Genomic DNA, 21580 nt, shown 5'->3' with positions numbered 1-21580 from the left:
GTGAAAATGATTGCGTGAGAGGCCTCCGTCCTCCTTGCTTAAAGTGGTTTGCTAATACTGAATTCTAAAAGTGTGCAAATGGATCACATCTCAGAACAGACGCAGAGAAACCCAGGGAAAAGGCCATGTGCTGCCTGGAGAACGTGGTTGCCAACCTCCAGGTGGGGCCTCAATCTCTCCCAGAGTTATAACTGGTCTCCAAGCTCGGTTCCCCCTGGAGAAAACGAATCCTTTGCTGCCTAGATCGTATGGCATGTGACCCCCCTCTCTAAGCCCCCCCTCCCCAGGCTCCACTCCCTCTCCCCCAAATTTCCAGGAATGTTCCCAAGCAGGGGTTGGCAACCCTTTGGCCTTCAATCCCAATGTCGTCTTCCAAATGATGAGGGGGCTGGGGGGGAGGAAATGGCGAGAAAATGTTATTTGATAGACATGCAAAGCCGTAGGGAAGACAATGAAAGAGGAGGAGGAGGAGGAGGAGAAGAGTTGGTTTTTATATATTAGAAATTCCGTCTTAACATCTGGAAGAAGTTCCTGACAGAGCAGTTTCTCAGTAGAACAGGCTTCCTTGGGAGGTGGTGGGTTCCCCATCTTTGGAAATTTTTAGAAGAAGAAGAGTTGGTTCTTATATGCTGCTTTTCTCTACCCAAAGGAGTCTCAAAGCAGCTTACAATCCCCTTCCCTTCCCTCTCCCCACAACAGATACCCTGTGAGGTGGGTGAGGCTGAGGGAGCCCTGAGATTCCTGCTCGGTCAGAGCAGTTTTATCAGGGCTGTGACAAGCCCAAGGTCACCCAGCTGGTTGCATGTGGGGGAGCGAGGAATCAAACCTGGGTCACCAGATTGGAAGCCTGCACTCCTAACCACTGCAACAAACTGGCTCTCGATTATATATCAATCATGACATTCAGACCTGTTGTTTAAAAGGGAGAAAATACACCTAAATATTGACTTTTAGGCTGCTTTCTTACTTGTTTTTTTTTTTTTTAAAGTTTTTATTTTTATTTTCCAAAATTAAAGACAGTAAGATATATGCAATCTATGTTGTCAATACAGAAAAAAAAGGACTATGCTCTTCATTTAATACATTTGGTTCCCTGTTTCAATTCCCTTTGTGTTATTTTTTTAGATAGTTCAGGTAAGGGCCCCATTGTTCTTGAAAGGCCTCTTCTGTTTTTCCATTAATTATCAGTGTCAGTTTAGCCATCTTGGCAAAGTCAGCTAGTTTGTTCAGCCAGTCTTCTGTCGAGGGTAGTTCTTGCGTTTTCCATTTCTTGGCCAATTCTAGTCTTGCTGCCGTCGTCGCGTAGAAGAAGAAGCTCTGTGTGTGGGTTGGGAGGCACTGAGGAGGAACACTTAATAACATAGCTTCAGCTTTCATAGGGAATCTAAGACCCCACATTTTCTGCATAATAGTATGTATTTTTGCCCAAAACTTATAAACTTTTTCACATCTCCACCACATATGAAAAAAAGAACCTACTTTATCATCACATTTCCAACATTTGTTGTTACAATTTTTGGCAATTTTAGCGATCACTTTTGGAGTTACATACCACCTATAAAACATTTTGTACCAATTTTCTTTAAGTATTTGACTGTTGGTATACTTTGGTATTCTAGACCATACTAACTCCCATTGTTCCATTGTCACATTAGTCTCAATATTTTGCATCCATTTGATCATACATGGCTTTACCCGTTCCATTTCTGTCTCGTACCTTAGTAACAGTTTATATATTTGGCCCTGTAAATGTGGTTTATCTTGGATTACTAAGTTTTCAAACTCTGGTATTGGGGCCTCTAGATTTAACGGTTGCTGGAACTCTGCTTTAAATCTGGATACTAGTTGGTTGTACTCTAACCATTGAATTTCTACTCCTTCATCCTTTATTGTTTGTATATCCTTAAGCTTACCAGTCTTTGATATTAAGTCTTTGTACTGAATACAGGTCAACCTTTTTTGTTGAGCTTTACCAAAATGTGCCTCAATTGGCGATTTCAATATTGATGGTGTGGGGGAAAGTCTCTTATTATATCTTGACCATACATTCATAAGCCCACTAGTCCAGGTATTTGCTACTACTTTTTGTTTTTGTTTCCCTGCTGGCCATAGTCTTTCATGAAAACTGTTACCCATAGTTTTTCTTTCAAATACCAATTCTCTTGAGTGCGGTTCCCGTATCCAGTCCACTATGTATGTAAGTGTTGCTGCGTCTTTGTATAGTTTTAAATTGGGTACACCTTGGCCTCCTCTCTCCTTCACGTCTTGAAGTATTTTAAAAGCAACTCTTGGCCTTTTTCCACTCCAAATAAATTTGTTAATCGCTGATTGCCATTTTCTTAGCGTTTTTTCCTGGACCACTATTGGTAACATTTGGAACAAAAAGTTGAATTTAGGCAACAGGTTCATCTTGACCGTAGCCATTCGAGCTGACCAGGACAGTTTTAACTCGTTCCATCTTTTGATATCCAGTTGCATGTTCTTCCAGAGTCTTTCATAGTTACCAATGAAGAGTTCTTGGAATTCTTTGTCTAGATAGATTCCCAGATATTTCACCCATTTGGGATTTGTCTCACATCCGGTTTTTCGGTTGATATTTTGCACTTCGAGATCTGTGGCTCCCTGTAAAACGATTTTTGTTTTATCCTTATTTATTTTGTACCCTGAGTAATGTCCAAAGTCTTTCAATAGTTCCAGGAGAGGGGGAATTGACGCTTTTGGGTTCATGACAGTACACACTACATCATCAGCATAACATTTTAATTTGAATTCCTGATCATCTATTTTGATTCCCATGATCTCCTCTGTGGCTCTTATCTTAGTTGTCAGCATTTCCAGTACCAGGTTAAATAACAATGGAGACAAAGGACATCCTTGTCTGGTGCCTTTACCTATTTTAATGGATTGTTTTGTAAGCATTCCATTTATTAAGATTCTGGCTTCTTGTTCCGAATATATTTGTCTGATGAATTCCAGGAAAGTACCACCACAATCGGTTGCTTTCAGTGTTTCAAATAGGAAATCCCAACTAACGTTGTCGAAGGCTTTCTCCGCATCCAGGAATATAAAAGCGGCCTTCAACTTTTCTTTACGCACGTAGTCTGCCACATTCAATACGAATCTTATGTTATTTCTCATTAATCTTTTTGGCATGAATCCAGTTTGATCTTGATGTATAACGTCTCCGATGCATTTTTTCAGTCTTTCTGCTAAGATTTTTGCCAAGATTTTGTAGTCCACATTTAGCAGAGAGATTGGTCTATACGAGTTGGGTGAGTTCGTGTCTCCTCCTTCCTTGTGAATAAGTGTTATTGAGGCCTGTTGCCATGATTTTGGGAGAGATTTTCCAGGATTGTCTATAATCTCATTCACTAGTTGAAGTAGATGTGGAGAGACAACATGACTCATCTTCTTGTAATATATTGCACTCAGTCCATCCGGCCCTGGGGCTTTCTGGGCTTTTGTTATCATTATTGCATCGTTTATTTCTTGCATTGTAATTCTTTGATTAAGAATTTTTCTGTGATGGTCTGTGAATTTGCTCATTGATATTTTTTGACAAAATGTTCCAGGGTCTATATTTTGTTCCTTTTTCGTAAATATGTTCTGGAAGAATTGGGTAAGACATGAGTGAATTTCTACTTCATTATTATAGTTCTGGCCTTCATGTGATAGCTTTGTGATGCTATGCTTCTGATAGCTCTTCCGCAGTCTTTGAGCCAGCCATCTCCCCGGTTTATCTGCCCATTCAAAGTTTTTTTGTTTGAGATAGTCGAGTTTCTTTCTCATTTCCTCCACCTCTAGGTTGTCTCTCTGTATTCTTAGTAATTTTATTTGTTTTGCTAATCCTCTAGTTTGATGTTCTTGATGTTGCTTTTCTGTCTGTTGCAATTTTTCTTTTATTTCACTCAGAGTCTTTTCTTTTCTTTTTCTTATTGTAGTATTAAGTCGTAAGAGTATGCCTCTCATATATGCTTTACTGGCATCCCACACCGTGGCCGATGAGGAGTCTGGAGTGACATTTAGTTTGAAGAACTCTTGTAGACTTGCTTCGCAGGTCTGCTGAACCTTTGGGTCCTCCAGAAGATAATTATTCATTTTCCACCTTCTTATTCCGACTCTTTTCACACAAAGCTCTATTTGTAATGGGTTGTGGTCTGCGAAGGTGTTTGGTAGTATCTCTGAAGTTCTCAGTTTGTGTAACATTTGTTTTGACGTCCAGCATTGATCCAGTCTTGAGTAGGCATCATGTCTGTTTGAATAGAAGGTATATTGGCGCAATTTTGGATGGTGTTCTCTCCATACGTCCACTAGAGCCAGGTGCTTAAAATTAGATCTTGCAGAAGGTGGAAATGTTGAACCTGATTTCCTTGAAGATTTATCCCAGTATGAATCTTGGACTGCATTAAAGTCTCCGATTATCATTACCTCATTTTCCAATGAGTCCGAGTTGGACAGGAAGAAATCCCTATAAAATGTCTCTTTGGCGTTGTTTGGCGCGTAAAGGTTCACCAAGACAAAGTTTTGCCCGTCAGGAAGCTTAATCCTAAGGATAGAAAAGCGTCCATCTGGGTCCTCGGATATAATCTTCGCATTTATATTGGGGTTTACAATATATGTCACCACCCCTCTTTTCTTTTCCTTTGCTGATGCAATCCATTCTTTTCCTAGGCTTTTGTTTTTTAATAGTTTTTGGTGTCTTTTTGCAATATGGGTTTCTTGTAGACATATTATATCACATTTTAGTTTTCGTAGTTGATTGAAAACTTTCGATCTTTTGTTCGGTGAATTTAATCCATTAATATTAACAGAAACTATCTTCAGAAGCTCCATTTTTACTTTCTGGTCCCAGCACCTTTTCTTGCTACTCCCTTGTGTTCTTGCTGGCTTGTCTGTTTTCTCTGTTCTTCTGCCAGGGCAGAGCCTTCGGCTAGGGTATCCGCTAATTCTTGTGCTTGTTGTAGTGTTTTTATGATCCTTCTTCCAGTTGGTAATATAACTTCCAATGCGAATGGAATTTTCCAGAAGTATCTGATGTTTTGTCCAATCAAAATTTGCCGTAGGAAGTGAAATTGTGCCCTTTTTTGTAATATCTCTGGTGGCAAGTCTTGAAAGATCTTAACTTCTTGGTCTTCCAGGGTGAATGGATCTTCTCTATGCTTTCCTTGGAGTGCGTTCTTTGCTGACTTAGATTCAAAGCCGACGAGAATGTCTCTTGGCTGGTTGTTTCTCTTGGCTGCTCTGGAATTTACTCTGTAAGCTTTCTCGATTTTCACCTCTTCTTCCTCCAAGTATGAAGCGATCGCCTCAGTGAGTTCTTTCTTTAAATCTTCCTTGCCAAAAGATTCCGGGGCCCCTCTGATTTTCACGTTCCTACTTCTCACTTCTGTTTGCAGGATTTCAAACTTGTCATCTGCTCCTACTCTCCAGCCTTCCAGTTTTTCAATTTTAACGTTGTGTTCTTTTAGTTGTTTTGTATTTCCTTCTACAAGTGTTTTTATTCCATCTATACTATCTGTGAGTTCCTTCTTGATGTCTTGTATTTCTTTGGAAAGTTCTTTAGATTGTTTTTTTAATGCTTCATCCGTATAGGCTTTTATCTCTTTGCTATGTTTCTCTAGAAGGCGGGCTATTTTTTCCATATCTAAGCTTTCTTCTTCTGAGCTTTCTTCCAGTTCTTCTTGGTCTTGTTGTTGTCGTTTCAGTCTTTCTAGTTCTTTTTCTTTTTCCTTAATTTTCTTTGCCTTGGCAGCTGTTGACATATCCTTCTTTCTTCTCCAAAAGGCTGTCACATCAACCTTTAATTTCTTTTTTGGTGATCTATCAGCTTTGGGGAGTTGTCTATCTTTTTTTCCAGACATACATTGAATACAAGTTATATTAATCAACAAGTGGTTATATCACCTGGTATATGTCGCTCTTTGAACTCTATTATTACAGGACACTATTATTACAGGACACTATTAAACACTATTAAATCAGCATATATACCGGTATACCCAATATACTTTATAGCCAAATTATAAAAAATAGTTACACCAATGTTCTACCCTCCGATCCTGCAGTGCCTCCTTGATGTCCTGGGTTCACTCTGCTTCGCTTCTTCAACCCTTCTTATCTACAGCATCTCAACAGATGGGAAGCTTATCCCGGTTATATGCACCTGCACCTTAGCCTGTCAGGCACCTCTGGAAGCAGAGAGAGATAAAGAGATAAAGGTGTGTTAGATATGACTTGTTAATCATTTTTGCTGGATCATTCATCCAAGAGAGGAAGGGGAAATAAAGGGAGTGGGCTGCAGAGGTCTACTTGGGAGTAAGATTCATTTTATTTTAAGGGATTTACTCAGAGGTAAGTGCTGTCCGAATGGCATCCATCATCTCACATCACACGTGCTGGAAAGCGCTGCCAGGCATCTCAGCTAAAACCCATCGAGATAGGACCAGAAAGAAGGCATGGACGGCCTCAGTCAGCTCTGTGGGTTCCCCAAAAAGGCAATACCTGGTCCAGCTTTTCTCAAATGTCTACCGTTGAAACACTCCTGAAACATTCTTCAGTCTTTTAGAAGCCCCAGAAGTTGTGCATTTATGCAGAATATGATTGGGAAGCATAGCTGTGGACACACCCACCCGAGGCCCCTCCCCCTCCCAACCCCTCCAGGCTCATCAGTGGCCATTTTGGGAAAGGGCCCAGGTCAACATGACCATATATGGTCGCTCTTAACCTCTACACCAAATTGGCTCTTAAGGATGTCTTAGAGCAGTGATTCTCAACCTGAGGGTCGGGACCCCTTTGGGGGTCGAATGACCCTTTCACAGGGGCTGCAGCTTGGCTGGGAGGGAGCGCCATCCACACAATAGCCTTGCGGGGGAGATCGAGATAGAACGTTCGTCTGTCGGGAGCAGCGGAAAAGAGCAAGACCAGCATGGTGGGACAAGAGGCAGAGCTGAACTGAGAAACCCCAGAAAAAAAAAACAATTTATATGCAATCATGAACAATGGATCTTCACACCATTGGTCAGTTTTGGTTTAATTTCTGTGAAAGAACACTTGCATAATTTTATAGTTGGGGTCAGTACAACATGAGGAACTGTATAAAAGGGTCACGGCAGTAGGAAGGTTGAGACCCACTGGCATAGAGGGTGGCTGTGTTGATCTGCAGGATAACAGCTAGATTTCACTCTGACAAAAGGATCTTTGACACTCGAAAGCTCGTACCCCAAAAAACGGTGCTGCTGGACTTGAATCTATCTGGTTAAGTCGGCCACTGGGATGCAGCCTAGTATCTAGTTTAGCTTCTCCCCAACATGCTAATTTTGAAGGTGAGTCAAGGGCTTTGTGGATGCTTCACCCGATAGAAGGAACATTTAAGCAAGTGATCTTTCATCTTCTTTCACCAGACAGAGCTGTGTTATATTTCTGCGAAGGCTGGTGTTGCGCAAGCTTTCCCAAACACAAAATGCAACAGTCAGATATGACGCCAGGCTCACACGTGAATGTGTAGCCAACACCTAAGGCCAGCCCGAATGGTCACAAAGATTAAGCAGCCTCCATGTTTACAGTTTCACTTCCCTTGCATGATATCTTCTTATCTTTCTCACCATGTTTACGATGTTGTTTGTTTGCCGCTAAAGGATCGACGTAGCCATTTGGGATTGAGAGCTGCGTCAGTCGTACAGAACAAAACAAAAATCAAAAGAGCAAGCAAACTCACCCCTTTTTATAACAAGCGTGCCACCTGCTCCAAATGCAACATGTTTATTAGAAGAGTTCTGTCTAACTCTTCAGCTCGCATACTTGAGTGTGAACAGTGGTGATAAATAGGGTTGCCAACTCCCAGGTGGAGCCTGGAGCTCTCCCAGAATTACAACTGATCTCTGAGCTACAGAGATCAGTTTCCCTCGAGAAAATGGCTTCTTATAATGAGTCGAGTCGTAGAATCATAGAATTGGAAGGGACCTCCAGGATCATCTAGTCCACCCCCTTGCAGAATGCAGGGAATTCACAACTACCTGCCCCCCCACAGTGACCCCAATTCCATGCCCAGATTATGCCCCCTCAAAAAAAAAAAAAAAAAAAAGACTCCCAGGAAGAAATTCACTTCCCAATCCCAAAGTGGTGATTCGGATTTTCCTGGGCCTGCAAGAAAGGGCCACAAGAGCCAAGTATGGACATGATCCCTTCTGCCCACCATAATCTACAGAATGACACTCCACTGAAGTCCCTCCCCCCAATGTTCCAGGAATTCTCCAACCTCGAGTTGGCAACCCTAGGAATAAAAAGTTACAATCTCAGTTACAAAATGTGAGCCTTTCCAAAGTTAAGCCGGATGATTTTGTGCACAGCAACACAAAGAGAGAGAGAGAGAGAGAGAGAGAGAGAGAGAGAGAGAGAGAGAGAGAGAGAAGATGCCATGCAAATGAACAAACTGGTGCCGAGAATGTTTTATCTAGAAAAGCGCATATTTACACATTTTTCAAAAGTCATTCGTTTAAAAACTTCAGGCAGATTAAATAGACATATACAAGAATTCTTTGATATATAAATCAGAGTCAACCAATGCATTAGTAAGGTGCTCAGCAATGCAAGTGAAAATAGAGCCTACGGCAAGATCGGTTTGTGGGGGGGATAGATGTATCGATGCTTCTTGGAATTTGCCTTTACTTTTCAAGGACACTTCAAAGCAAACAGCCCTGGGCAAAGGAGGGATGCGGCTGGATCCCGGGCACCTCCTGGGAAGCTACGTGAGTGGATTTCCTAATAAGCAAGAGTCTAGACCAGCCTTCCTCAACCTTTTTACCATTGGGAAACCCCCGAAACATTCTTCAGGCTCCGAGAAACCCCAGAAGTGGCACGATCGATCCTGTAGAATGTGGTTGGGAAGCAGAGCTGTGGACACGCCCACCTGAGGCCCCTCCCCTTCCCCCCCTCCAGGCCCATCATTGGCCATTTGAGGAGGGAGGGCTCAAAATGACCATATATCGGCAAATTCCCTGATAAATATTTAACAAATTGAATACATTTTCTGTCCATTTTAATGGGGTTTTAATAGGGGCGGGGGTTAACTGGATATCTGTAACCCGCCATGAGCCTGCTTAGGAGTGGCGGGTAACAAATGTAATAATAATAATAATAATAATAATAATAATAATAATAATAATAATAATAATAATAAATATTAACATCAATAATTTATATCAATTAATATTAATATCAATATCAATATCATTAATCTTAATATCAATATCAATAATAATAATATCGATATCGATATCAATATTGATATTAATATTAAAATTAATATTAATATTATTATCATCATTATATATACAAACTCTCACCCATTCCGGAAACACTTCCAGGACTGTCAAGAAACCCAAGGGTTTCCCAAAACCCCGGTTGAGAAAGCCTGGTCTAGACCCCTTGGTGGGGCCAGTGTCAACATACTCCGGAAAGGGGCAGGTGCCAGGACCCAGGGTTCCTGCTGTTGACCCTTGCTCACCTGTTTGTCTGAATGCCCTTCCCCACCTGTTTGCTTGAAGTCTTCTTCTCCTCATGCTCCCAGTTGCCCAGCATCACTGGGGAAAGGCATGTGGTACTCAGTGCTGGCTGCTGGTGGTCATGGCAACAGTGTTCCCCAATACTGCGGTTGGGGAAAGGGTGTTCAGGCAGACAACTGAGCTTGGGCAGTGGGAGGACTCACAAACTGGAGAAAGTGGGGGGCACACAGCTCCGGGGGTAGATAGGCATGAGAAGTAGGGAGCACAAAAGCATGGGACAGGAAGGTATGAGGAGGGGCTTGGTGGTGTGCGGACAAGACCTCTGAGCATTGTTCAGCCAGGGCCCCTCAGCATGTCCTTTGGAATCAAAACAGAATCAAGTTTGCTTCTAAAAGACAGTTTTGAAGGATATTTACATAGGAAACACCTTAGCACTTGATGAAATTTAAGGCAATGAGATGAAATATCAATTTGGTAAAATCCATGGATTGGAGGCCATGTCCCTGTCCCAGTAAGAAACCTACTATTGGAGGGAGGGTGTATGAAAGGCAGTCAGAAAGGTTACATTGTACTTGGTCCTGGAGGATGTAGAATGGCTAGGGCTGCCAGCCTCCAGGTGGGAATCAAGATAGGAATCAAGATAAGATGGAAATACACATGGGAGGATGATTACAAGCACAGAAGAAATCCGTGTGGCTCAGTAAATCTTAACAGAAGAATCCCTACGTTGCTACTAGAGGTAGACATTAAGCATGAAGAGAAGCTCTTGTCTTCAGAATCTTTATATCATTAGACTAGATTCCCAGGTAATTTTCTTTTAGTTTCATTGTGAAACTTCTTCAGCTTTGTAATAATAGTTTCGTTGTGAAACTTCTTCAGCCTAGTAATAATTGCGCACACCCAAAAAATGCCAACAGAGTGCAAGGTCTCTTGAAAACAGAACTTATCTTCATACTTAATGTTTACCTCTAGCAGCGACACAGGAATTCTTCTGTTAAGATTTATTGAGCCATCGATTTCTTCCCTGTTTGTAAGGCTCCAGGTAGGGCCTGAACTCCAGACAACAGATATCGTTTCCCCTAGAGACAATGGCTGCTTTGGAGGGTGGACTTCATGGTATTATACCCTCCTGTGATTCCTTCCCTCCCCAGTCCCCTCCCTTCCCAGGTTCCACCCCCTAAATCTCCAGGAATTTCTAATTCTGGAGCAGGCAGACTTTTGTGGAAGGCTGAAAACAACATTGCCATGGTCTTGTCTTTGTATAGCATATTTTTTTAAAAGATTTTTTTTCTTTCAAGACTTTTGAGTTGGCTTGCCAACTCTGGATTTGAAAATGTCTGGAGGTTTTGGGGCTGGACCCTGGAGACAGAGGGATATGGGGAGGGGAAGGACCTCAAGCAGGGTAAAATGCTATGAAATCCATCTTCCAAAACAGCCATTTTTTTGAGGGCAACTAATTTCTGTTGCCTGGAGATCAGGCCTATCTCCATTCAATTTCCAGTCCATACCTGGAAGCTGGCAACACTACCATGAAATTGTACGGCTGGAACCAGTGAGCAGGTTGAATTCACAGCTGGATTTATATACAATCTAAATAAATTCCACCTTAGGGGCCCAGATGGCAAGGGGTCTCTTGATTTAAAGGAAATTAGGAAATTAAGATTTGGTGGTAATACTCTAGACCAGGGATCCTGAACCTGTGGTCCTCCAGATGTTCATGGACTACAATTCCCATGAGCCCCTGCCAGCATTTGCTGGCAGGGGCTCATGGGAATTGTAGTCCATGAACATCTGGAGGACCACAGGTTCAGGATCCCTGATCTAGAGTAGGGGTGGCCAAATGGTGGCTCTTCAGATGTCCATGGACTACAATTTCCATGCGCCCCTGCCAGTATGGACATCTGGAGAGTCACCAGTTGGCCACCCCTGCTTAAGGGCTTCTTCAGCCTGACAAAACCTTCCCTCTCAGTATGCCTTAGCCTAGTCATAGGTTGTACCAAGCCCCATGAAATTAGATCTAAGCCCGTACTTTTTATTCAACAATTCAAAGATGGCAGCCTCAGCACTAAATTCTGCCCTTGCCGCATCCTTAGGGCAGATTTTAATTTCAATTTGATGTAACTCAAGACTTTTAAAATGTAGATCCTGAAGCCCAAGAGATGGATTAGAACAGGCGACACAGCTCACAGAGCGCTCTTAGGCCTTTTCGCACCCAAAGCTTTGCAGTTTGAAAATTCGTGCAACGAACCAGTATGAACCAGTAGGAACTAGGGACTCAATTTCAAACTCCAGTTCAAAACGAACCTACTTGGAGTTTTGGTGGCTAAAAACATAACCAGGGAAGTAGAACTTATGGCATGGATCTGAAAAATTTCCTCACAGACTTTTGAGTGTTCCTCCTGAAAATCGGAGTTTGACATTTGAATTTCGGGATTCAGTTGTTGAAAGGGGCAAACTTTGGTCAAATCCATTTGTTGTCTGGGTCTACTGGGTGGGACCTTGGGACAGTCACGTGGAGAGCACATATTACACCAGTGCTCTCCCAACTGCACTGGCTCCAGATTGGAGACCAAATCAGATTCAAGGTTTGTAGTCTTATATTCAAGGCTCTAAACCAGGGGTAGTCAAACTGTGGCCCTGCAGATGTCCATGGACTACAATTCCCATGAGTCCCTGCCAGCATTTACTGGCAGAGGCTCATGGGAATTGTAGTCCATGGACATCTGCAGGGCCACAGTTTGACTACCCCTGCTCTAAACCGACTGGGACCTTTCTATTTTGGGGGCTGCCTCCTCACCTGCACACCCCCTCAAAGTACAAAGATTAGACAGTTTAAACCAGCTTAGAGCCCCCACCCTAGAGAAATAAATCTGGCCTCACCCAGGGCCAGCCTTTTTTCAGCCTTGGCCCCATCTGGTGGAATGCTTTGCCTGAAGACATCAGAGCCGTCTTGGATTTTAAGCAGTTCCAGGGAGCCTGCAAAACTGAGCTGTTCTGCCAGGCCTATTGATTGATTGATTGATTGATTGATTGATTGATTTCTATACGTGCAACAAGCTCCCAGAAACACTTGAGACAGCTAGAGAGATGTGGAGTGCCGGTGAGTCACCATTATTTCTCACACTTTGCTATACAGCAGGCTCCACGCGCTAATGCCCAATGTGCGGAAAAGCCCTGAGTACCTCCTTTGTAATATTTGGTAAAAGTTCTGGTCGCAGCCTTTTCAGGAGCTGCCCCAGGCCTCCTGGAAGAGATCAGGGGAGTTCCTCCCTTCTCAGCAATCTGTAAAACAGAGCAGTTACACTTAGCTTTAAGGGTCACGTGAGCCCTGCCAGAGAAGTAATACCTGCAGGCAGGCAGCATAAGGTTATTTTAGACAGGGTTCAATGTTGTTAAACCATGGTTTATAAGCCACATTTCATCATGGTGTCTGAATGCAGTCACTTCTTTAGGATTTCCATTTGCCTGCTTATGATGGCAAATCTACAGGTAATTTCAGCCCTAGCCCTTTGATGCTCACCTGATCAGCAGGTGGAAACTGGAGCCAAACATAGGCGCGGAGGCAATCACCCTGGAGAGAAACATTAAAAAGAAAAATAAAGCCTTGTTTGCTTACAAGAAATTCTGACCATAAGGTTCCTGGCAATTCCTGGAAGTGACAAAGTAGCTCTAGGAATTTCTGGTAAGATTACCATAAGATTACCACAGTTCCTAGCAATTCCTAGAGATACTTCTGTCACTTCCAGGTAGGTCTAGGAATCACCAGGACTCATGTAAGCAAATGAAGCCTTATTTTTATTTTTTTCTCCTGGGACACTGCCCTCCGTAACCCTCCCACCAGGTGTTTAGCAACCATAACTTTCTCCATATGACATTTATTGGAATGGTGGCAAATTTTTACAAATCTCCTGATTTGAAGGAATTTTCAAACTGCAAAGGTTGAGGTCAAGAACTGAGGATGCATGAGGTTAATAATCAAGTACTATGAGCTAGAAGCCTCCAGCTGGATTCAGAGCTAAACCATAGAATCATAGAGTTGGACAGGCCATCTATTCCAACCCGCTGCTCAGTGCAGGAGCAGCCGAGCAGGAACTAACAGGAAGGAAAGCCTGGCCTTTCAATCTGTACTACCTGGGGAGAATAATACTGTTCTAACCTTGCAAGGAAATTGGAAAGAATGGGAAGGGGAGGGAGAGACATGAAATGCTTTGGAATCTCAGAAAGTGTTTGCAAATATCCCTAAAAAGAAGAGTGCCTGGTTATCTTAAAGGGAGATTCCTCAAGTAGATGTCTCTGAAAACAAAGTTAATTCAACTTTTTTTCTGTCCATGTGCAGAGTTTCGTATACTGTGCGTTCGGGGCTATTCTGCCCTAGTTACCGAAGATTATTTGGAACGTGTGCCAGAAGGTCCAAGGCAAGATTGTTAAGGCAGCAAAAACCCTGCTAAAATTTCACTCCAGCCTTTTGATTCCTTTTACTTGCCAGGATGTCAAAAAAATTAAAAAAAATAAAGGGGGGGGGTTCCTTAGTTTGTGCTCGCCCTTAACATAAAGGCAATGCAATATATCTGACAAGGAGATGACGTGTTTCCTGTGTGATCAAACCTTGATCGCTATTCAGCCTTGAGTAACTGGTGCATCATCGGAAGGACTGGTTAAAAGCTGAGGCTGAGCTTTTCTACCACCTCTCCTTATGATACACCTCTGCCTGTACAATCTCTTTAGGGTGTTCTGCTATACAAGCACCGTTGATATCTTTCAGCTTGTTGTCCGGCAGATCCTCTGGCTTGGTGCAAAGTTTTAGCGCCCTGGAAATGAAAACGTCCAAGTCAAACTGTGGGTCGCTCTTGCCGTCAACCTCCTTGGGCTCCTTCTGGAGGTGCTGAGGAGAAGACGGCAAGCTCCGTTCTCGAATCTCCGGGAGGGGGTCGGGGCATTCGAGTCCTGTCTGGGTACTCGTCACCCACTGGGCGATCTCCAGGAAAAGGTTGGATGGCTCCTCTTCCAAAGCTAGCTCCTCCGCGGGTGCGATAGAGGCTCGCTTCCAATGGGAGAGGTCCAAGATGAGCTTGGGTTCCGAGTAATGGTGGAGCTTAGTGTCCCTCCACAGGAGCTTGTCTAGGTAGGAGGGAGACCCCACTTTGTAATCGCACGACCGTCCGTAATCCCCCTCGAAGCCTCGGTCCATCGAGGAATGCGACTGCTCCAGGAACCTCTCCGAGCTGCTCTGGGAATATTTGCGGGGGTCCACTTGGGCTTCCTCGACGATGGATTCCGATCCTGCCCTGGGGTCCCGCTGCACCTCTTCCACCTCGGGGCATTTCTCGTGTCGCCATTCCAAATCCGAGGACAGGCTCACTTGATACCTACGTGCCCAAAATGTTAGAGAGAGAATGAAAAGGGTCAGATCTTAAGTCACCTATTCCACCAGCCATTCTCAACTTCTTTACCGTCGAGAAACCCCCTGAAACTTTCTTCGGGCTTCGAGCAACCCCAGAAGTGGCGCAATCGTGCAGAATTTGGTTGGGAAGCAGAGCTGTGGACACGCCCACCTGGGACTCCTCCCCTTTCCACCCCCCCAGGCCCATCACTGCCCATTGGGGGGGTCACCAAGAATCCTGAACAGGGACTGAATTGAGTACAACAAAAGTGAAGAAATCAACTGGTGACAGAAGATATTTGTCTGTTTTTTCTTATTTCTAACGGCATTTCTAAGTGGTAATAGCCACTTTCAAAGTGTTTTGTTCAGTGGCCGAGACCTCACAAGAATTCTAATAGACCCCGGAGTATGTTTGAAACAGTAAACACCAAGTGCCACTTGCAATATATTACAGCAACAACTGCTACAAATAAATGATGATGTTAGCGGTAATGTTAGACATTGGGATTTACATTTTGGCAATCCAGATTCTATGCTTCGCAAAACTCAATTCTGCCTCCAGTAATACAGATTACGCAATCAAGGCAGAATTCGATTATTTATCTTATTTTATATAACCTGGTTACACCGTTTACCATTTGGGCATGATTCTGGTTTAGCAACTCATGGGGAGGGTCAGGGAGAAGTTGTGACCACTCTGGAAGAAGAAAAGCTGGATTTATATCCCGCTTTTCACTGTCCCAAGGAGTCCCAAAGTGGCTGAATCGCCTTCCCTTCCTCTCCCCACAACAGGCACCTTGTGAGGTAGGTGAGGCTGCGAGAACTCTAAGAGAACTGCACTGTGAGAACAGCTGTAACAAGAAGAAGAGTCGGTTCTTATATTCCGCTTTTCTCTACCTGAAGGTGTCTCAAAGCGGCTTACAGTCTCCTTCCCTTTCCTCTCCCCACGACAGACACCCTGTGAGGGAGGTGAGGCTGAGAGAGCCCTGATTACCGAAGAAGAGTTGGTTCTTATATGCTACCTTTACCTGAAGGAGGCTCAAAGTGGCTTACAGTCGCCTTCCTTTTCCTTTCCCCACAACAGACACCCTGTGAGGTGGGTGAGGCTGAGAGAGCCCTGATATTCCTGCTCGATCAGAACAGTTTTATCAGTGCCGTGGCGAGCCCAAGGTCACCCAGCTGGCTGCATGTGGGGGAGCACAGAATCGAACCCGGCATGCCAGATTAGAAGTCCACACTCCTAACAAATACACTGAACTGGCTCTCAAGACAGTGACTGGTCACACAGCTGGTTGCATGAGAAGGAGGAGTGGGGAATCAAACCCGTTTCTCCAGATTAGAGGCTGCTGCTTTGAACCACTACACCAAGCTGGCTCTAGCCTATACCGAAAACCTTATTTAATATACCCTTCAGCTTCTGACCATCAGCATAGAATTCTGAGCACATTGTTATAATGACAATAAGCTTTCAAAGCAGCCCCCGCCCCCAAGAGGTCTTGAGGTTCTCAGAAATTACAATCTTCACACGTTTCACATTTTGCATTTGTACTGGATCAGGACCATACACAGCAGATGCGATACCTGTCCCAGTTGGACATCTGGCTTTGGCTGGCTTCCATTAGCAAAATATCATCAATCTCATCCTCTATCCGGAATGGATGCTGAGAGACAGGCTCGTCCTCGGGACAGTAGTACGGACTCATGTAAGGGTGCTGCAGGCCCATCTCTGCCGTCAGCCGGTCCATGGGATTGAACGTCAATATTGTCTCTAGAAAATCGATGGCTGCAGAGAGGCAGACGGATAATCAGGTCATTGAGACGGGAGCAAAAGCCGTTGTCGCTCCCAGAAGGAAGCGTTACACGCTCGATGACAGCAGTCGTTGCTGCACCTGGACAATTTAACCTTTAAGCCCTCTTTCTATTTAATTATGCTGTATAATTGTCCTCGATTCAAAAGCATGTCTTGTTACGTTTAATGGCGGAGTATGCCTGATTTGGAATGACAGCATGTGTGGGAGATGTTATGTCTCTTAAAATTAGGACAAGAGGAATGGTAGAGACAGGGGACCAAGGAGACATGGGAGGCCTTGTGTGTCAGCGATAGAATATCTGCTGAGGAGGAGGAGGAGGAGGAGGAGGAGGAGGAGGAGGAGAGGGAGAAGAAGAGTTGGTTCTTATATGCCGCTTTTCTCTACTGGAAGGAGTCTCAAAGCGGCTTACAGTCGCCTTCCCATTCCTCTCCCCACAACAGACACCCTGTGAGGTGGGTGAGGCTGAGAGAGCCCTGAGATTACTGAAGAAGAAGAAGAGTTGGTTCTTATATGCCGCTTTTCTCTACCCGAAGGAGTCTCAAAGCAACTTATAATCACCTTTCCTCTTCCCTTAACAGACACCCTGTGAGGTGGGTGAGGCTGAAAGAGAGTGAGAGGAGCCTTGTCTGGCAAAGGTTTAAACAGCTGGTGGCCCCCTTCAAGCCATCATTGGCCGCTTTGGAAGAGGGCAGGTCAACCTGCCTAAATAAGGGTAGAATTAAAAAAAAAACAACCTTCACTCAGAGCCAGAAATGGCAGACAGGGGGTGGGAGGGCTCTCCCCAGCTGCCATTTTTAAAAACCCCATTCATCAGTACAACTGAAGGGCCCTCCCACCCCCTGCCAGTCCCATACGGTATCTTGGTTGGGAAACCTTGTCCTGAACTGTCACTAATGAGGCCATTTCTGGGCATCCTTCCTTACTTTGTCAAGGGCAGGGTGGGGACCAAGGGTGGGGGGCTTGTCCATCATGGGCAGGCAAGCACACCTGCCGCTGAATAGGCCACCTGCCCTGTCCCCATCAAAGAAGCCAGACCCAGGATCGCAGCAGACACAAAACCCGCCATACCTTTGCAGTCGACTTCAGGGAGCAATTTCCGCAGAGGTTTCTTCACTTCCCAGGTGCTGTTGACGAAGGTCGGCATCACTTTCAACAGCTCCTCCTTGTCTTCTTCGCGGTGAACTGGGATCGTCTCCAAAATGAGCTGCATCTGTTCCAACTCGTGGCTTCCTAGACAAGGTAAAGGCAGGGGCTGCTCACAAGGGCCTTAGAAGGTCTCGTGCCCACATGCACATCCTTCCCTTGTTGGGCGCACAATCAAGTGACAATCCTGAGCAAATTGTAAAAGAGCCAGACAATTCAAGCATCAAATCCAGAATCTCTATATAATAAAGATTGAGTCCAGTTGCACGACCAACAATGTTTCATTCTGGGTATTTGCTTTCGTTGTGCATGCACACAAACACTTATAATCAGGATTAAACTTTGTTAGCCTTACAGGGGGCACTTTCAAACTTTGGTCTGGTTATTCACACCAACATGGCTACCCACCAAAATCTCTATATGTGATGTTTGAACGGTGTGGCTTTTTTATATTTTGATGAAGGGAGAAAGCCTTACATTATTGAATGGAAGGAGTCTACAATTCAACTGTAAATTCCTGAAGCATGGAATAAGGAGAGACTTGCAAAGATGGACAGGTCATACGCCAGAGGTGGCCTAAATGGGCTCTCCAGCAGGTGGTAGCAGGCCTCATGGGAATTGTAGTCCATGGACATCTGGAGAGCCACAATTTGCCCCCCCCCCCATCTTAGGCAGTTTCAATCAAGCTGACAATCTAAAACAAACATGTGTTAAGTTCCTCAAGACAATGGCCACAACAGCTTCTGACTTTCCTATCAGAAAGAAACATCATAGATTAGACTGAGTCACAAATCTAACTTTATTGTTTTAAATCCCAATGTTTTTCAGTGTAAACCTTTTCAGATGTTAAAACTGTATACCAAAAGAAGATGAAAAACAGTTGGGTATTTTGTACCCTGCTTTTTACTACATGAAGGAGACTAACAGCAGTCTACAATCAACGACCCTTCCTCTACCTATAACAGACATCCTGTGAGTAGAGAGCTGGGGTTTTGTGCCCTGTCTTTTACTATCTGAAGGAGTCTCAAAGCAGCTTACAATCACCTTCCCTTTCTCTCCCCACAACCGATACCCTGTGAGGTAGGTGAGGCTGAGAGAGCTCTGAGAGAACAGCTCTAACCGAACTGTGACAAGCCCAAGGTCACCCAAGTCCAGTTCTCTAGATTAGAGACCATGGTTCTTAACCACTACACCACAACAGAATTCGCAGAGTTTAACAGTGATTCCTTCTCTGCAGAGAACTCCGGGAGCATATTGTGAAGTTTTGCTTGGGATCTCTATAACAAAAATTCTCAGCGGCCTCCCGTTGCTCCAGTTCTGAGGTTTCTTAGGAGGAGAACCATGACACCAACTTGTACAAACCCAGCACAAGTCTGTAGTGCCGCTGTTGCTATGGCCTTGCCGTCAAGAACGGCTTGTGTTCAAATGTCTGTTTTCACCACTAGATGGAAGACGGCATCTGTGACATTCCCAGTTGTGGCAGACATTCAATAGATCCAGTTCGCTGTCCAGGTTTTGGTTATATGTTTCATATATTTCAGTAAATTGCTTGTGGACTGGGACATCCCTGTTTCTTTTACAGATTACAGTGGCTTGACCAGAGAGGAGGAGTAACAGTGGCAATGTAGACTCTGACAACGGACTTAAGAACTAACAGGTTACTCGGCCAATCCTCAAAGGAGGTTGGAATGTACCACTAAACTAGCAACTAACGGGAGCTAGAGAGAGAACCAGATCTGGGAGGAACACAGACAGCGACCTCACCTGAGCCTTTTTCAGTCACTCCGATTCTGGCATCCTGACTTTGCCCACCTAAAGCTTCAGGTTTATTTATACGGTCGCAGATGAGAATGCAGATACAACTTTAAAACTTTTAGGGCTCCTGTCAAACCTCCCCCATCTGGCACTCAGTCAAGAGCATGGCTGGCAGAAGTTGGCATGTCGTAGCATTTTCATCCTATTTATGGTTATAACCCATCCTGAGCACTGAAAAGGTGGGATATAAATAGAAGAAGAAGAAGAGTTGGTTCTTATATGCTTCTTTTCTCTCCCCGAAGGAGTTTCAAAGCGGCTTACAGTCGCCTTCCCTTCCTCTCCCCACAACAGACACCCTGTGAGGTGGGTGAGGCTGAGAGAGCCCTGATATTCCTGCTCAGTCAGAACAGTTTTATCAGTGCCGTGGCGAGCCCAAGGTCACCCAGCTGGCTGCAAGTGGGGGAGTGCAGAATCGAACCTGGCATGCCAGATTAGAAGTCCACACTCCTAACCACTACACCAAACTGACTCTCATGTATTATGGTGACGATGACTAAGTTATTATCTTTTCTGCGAAAATCAAGTGTTCTGATATTAAAGGATCACACACAGCTGACCTTGGACTTCTAAAGCACCCTTCTCTTTTATTATTAGCGCACTGGGTTATCCTAACAATGTCTTAATTTGAATCCATTCGGACTGTTACACAAGGCCATGCTTGCACACAGCGAACCAAAGGAGAATGGGTGTGTTTCATCTTTGCCTCACATTTACTCCCGCCAAGAGAGGGGGGCAGGAGAGGAGAATACACCTTTGGGTCAGCGGGTTAGCAGGTGCCAGCTCTCCAGTTCGGAGCACTTTCTCTCTCTCTCTCGCCATGGCCACTGTGCACAATATTCCCAGCACATCCAGTAACTCCATTCACACGCTACTATAAGCAAGCATAAGGTAGCCAGTGGCTGTCCACAGGCGCCATCTCCAGGCTGCTTGGCTTGGCTTGTGGAGGTGGAGTCAGAGAACTTCTGCCTGCTTCAGATGAGCATCAAGCATCTTTCCAGCAGCCCAGGAGTCACATGCAGGAACCCAACATCCTCTGGCCGGAGGAGTCAGAGGTGGCAGGCAGCGCATCCCAGACTGGTCCTTCAGCCAAGGCAGTAGGCAGGTCCCAAGTCAACTGACTGCACAGCACATAGAATCATAGAATAATAGAGTTGGAAGGGACCTCCTGGGTCATCTAGTCCAACCCCCTGCACTATGGAGGACACTCACATCCTTATTGCTCATCCACTGTCACCTGCCACCCCCTTGAACCTTCACAGAATCAGCCTCTCCGTCAGATGGCTCTCCAGCCTCTGTTTAAAAATCTCCAAAGACGGAGAACCCACCACCTCCTGAGGAAGCCTGCTCCACTGAGAAACCGCTCTAACTGTCAGGAAGTTCTTCCTGATGTTTAGACGGAATTTCTTTTGAATTAATTTCATCCCATTCGTTCTGGTCTGTCCTTCTGGGGCAAGAGAGAACAACTCTGCTCCATCCTCCATATGGCACCCTTTCAAATACTTGAAGACGGTTATCAAATCCCCTCTGTCATCTCCTCTCTAGGCTAAACAGACCAAGCTCCCCCAACCTCTCCTCATACATCTTGGTCTCCAAACCCCTCACCATCTTTGTTGCCCTCCTATGAACACGTTCCAGTGTGTCAACATCCCTCTTCAATTGGAGTGCCCAAAACTGAACACACTACTCCACAGTACATGTATCAAACCAGCCCTCCTCTTCCCTTATGGCTGCCAACTTTGGGTTGGACAATCCCTGGAGATCTGTGGAAGACCACAGGAGTGGCCCGTATTTGGGGAAGGAAGGAACTTCAACAGGGGGGACAATATAGGCCCTTCCAGTCCATATTCAGACTGGTTTCTCCCCACTTGTGGAGAAACTGGATAAGAGCCCTGGATGGGCCAGTTGCAGCCCCAAGGCTGCACATTTGATAT

At 44.6% G+C, this 21580-nt stretch overlaps 1 protein-coding gene across 2 annotated transcripts in view; it reads right to left on the bottom strand.

Moving 5' to 3' along the window:
- Positions 1–5654: 5654 nt before the first annotated feature.
- MAPK4 (mitogen-activated protein kinase 4) overlaps positions 5655–21580 on the bottom strand; it is an 81655-nt gene continuing 65729 nt past the window's right edge. For both annotated transcript variants that reach the window (XM_077346782.1, XM_077346783.1), the window contains exons 4-6: positions 17760–17921; positions 16462–16663; positions 5655–14866 (exon numbers count right to left, since the gene is read on the bottom strand). In XM_077346782.1, coding sequence (XP_077202897.1) covers positions 14179–14866; positions 16462–16663; positions 17760–17921 — 1052 coding nt within the window. In that variant the 3' untranslated portion in view covers positions 5655–14178. The remainder of the gene's footprint in view (positions 14867–16461; positions 16664–17759; positions 17922–21580) is intronic.

Source organism: Paroedura picta, chromosome 7, assembly GCF_049243985.1.
Source record: "Paroedura picta isolate Pp20150507F chromosome 7, Ppicta_v3.0, whole genome shotgun sequence".
NCBI lineage: Eukaryota > Metazoa > Chordata > Lepidosauria > Squamata > Gekkonidae > Paroedura > Paroedura picta.
The sequence above is the reverse complement of the archived record's forward strand: the minus strand, read 5'-3'. Positions and strand labels throughout refer to the sequence as shown.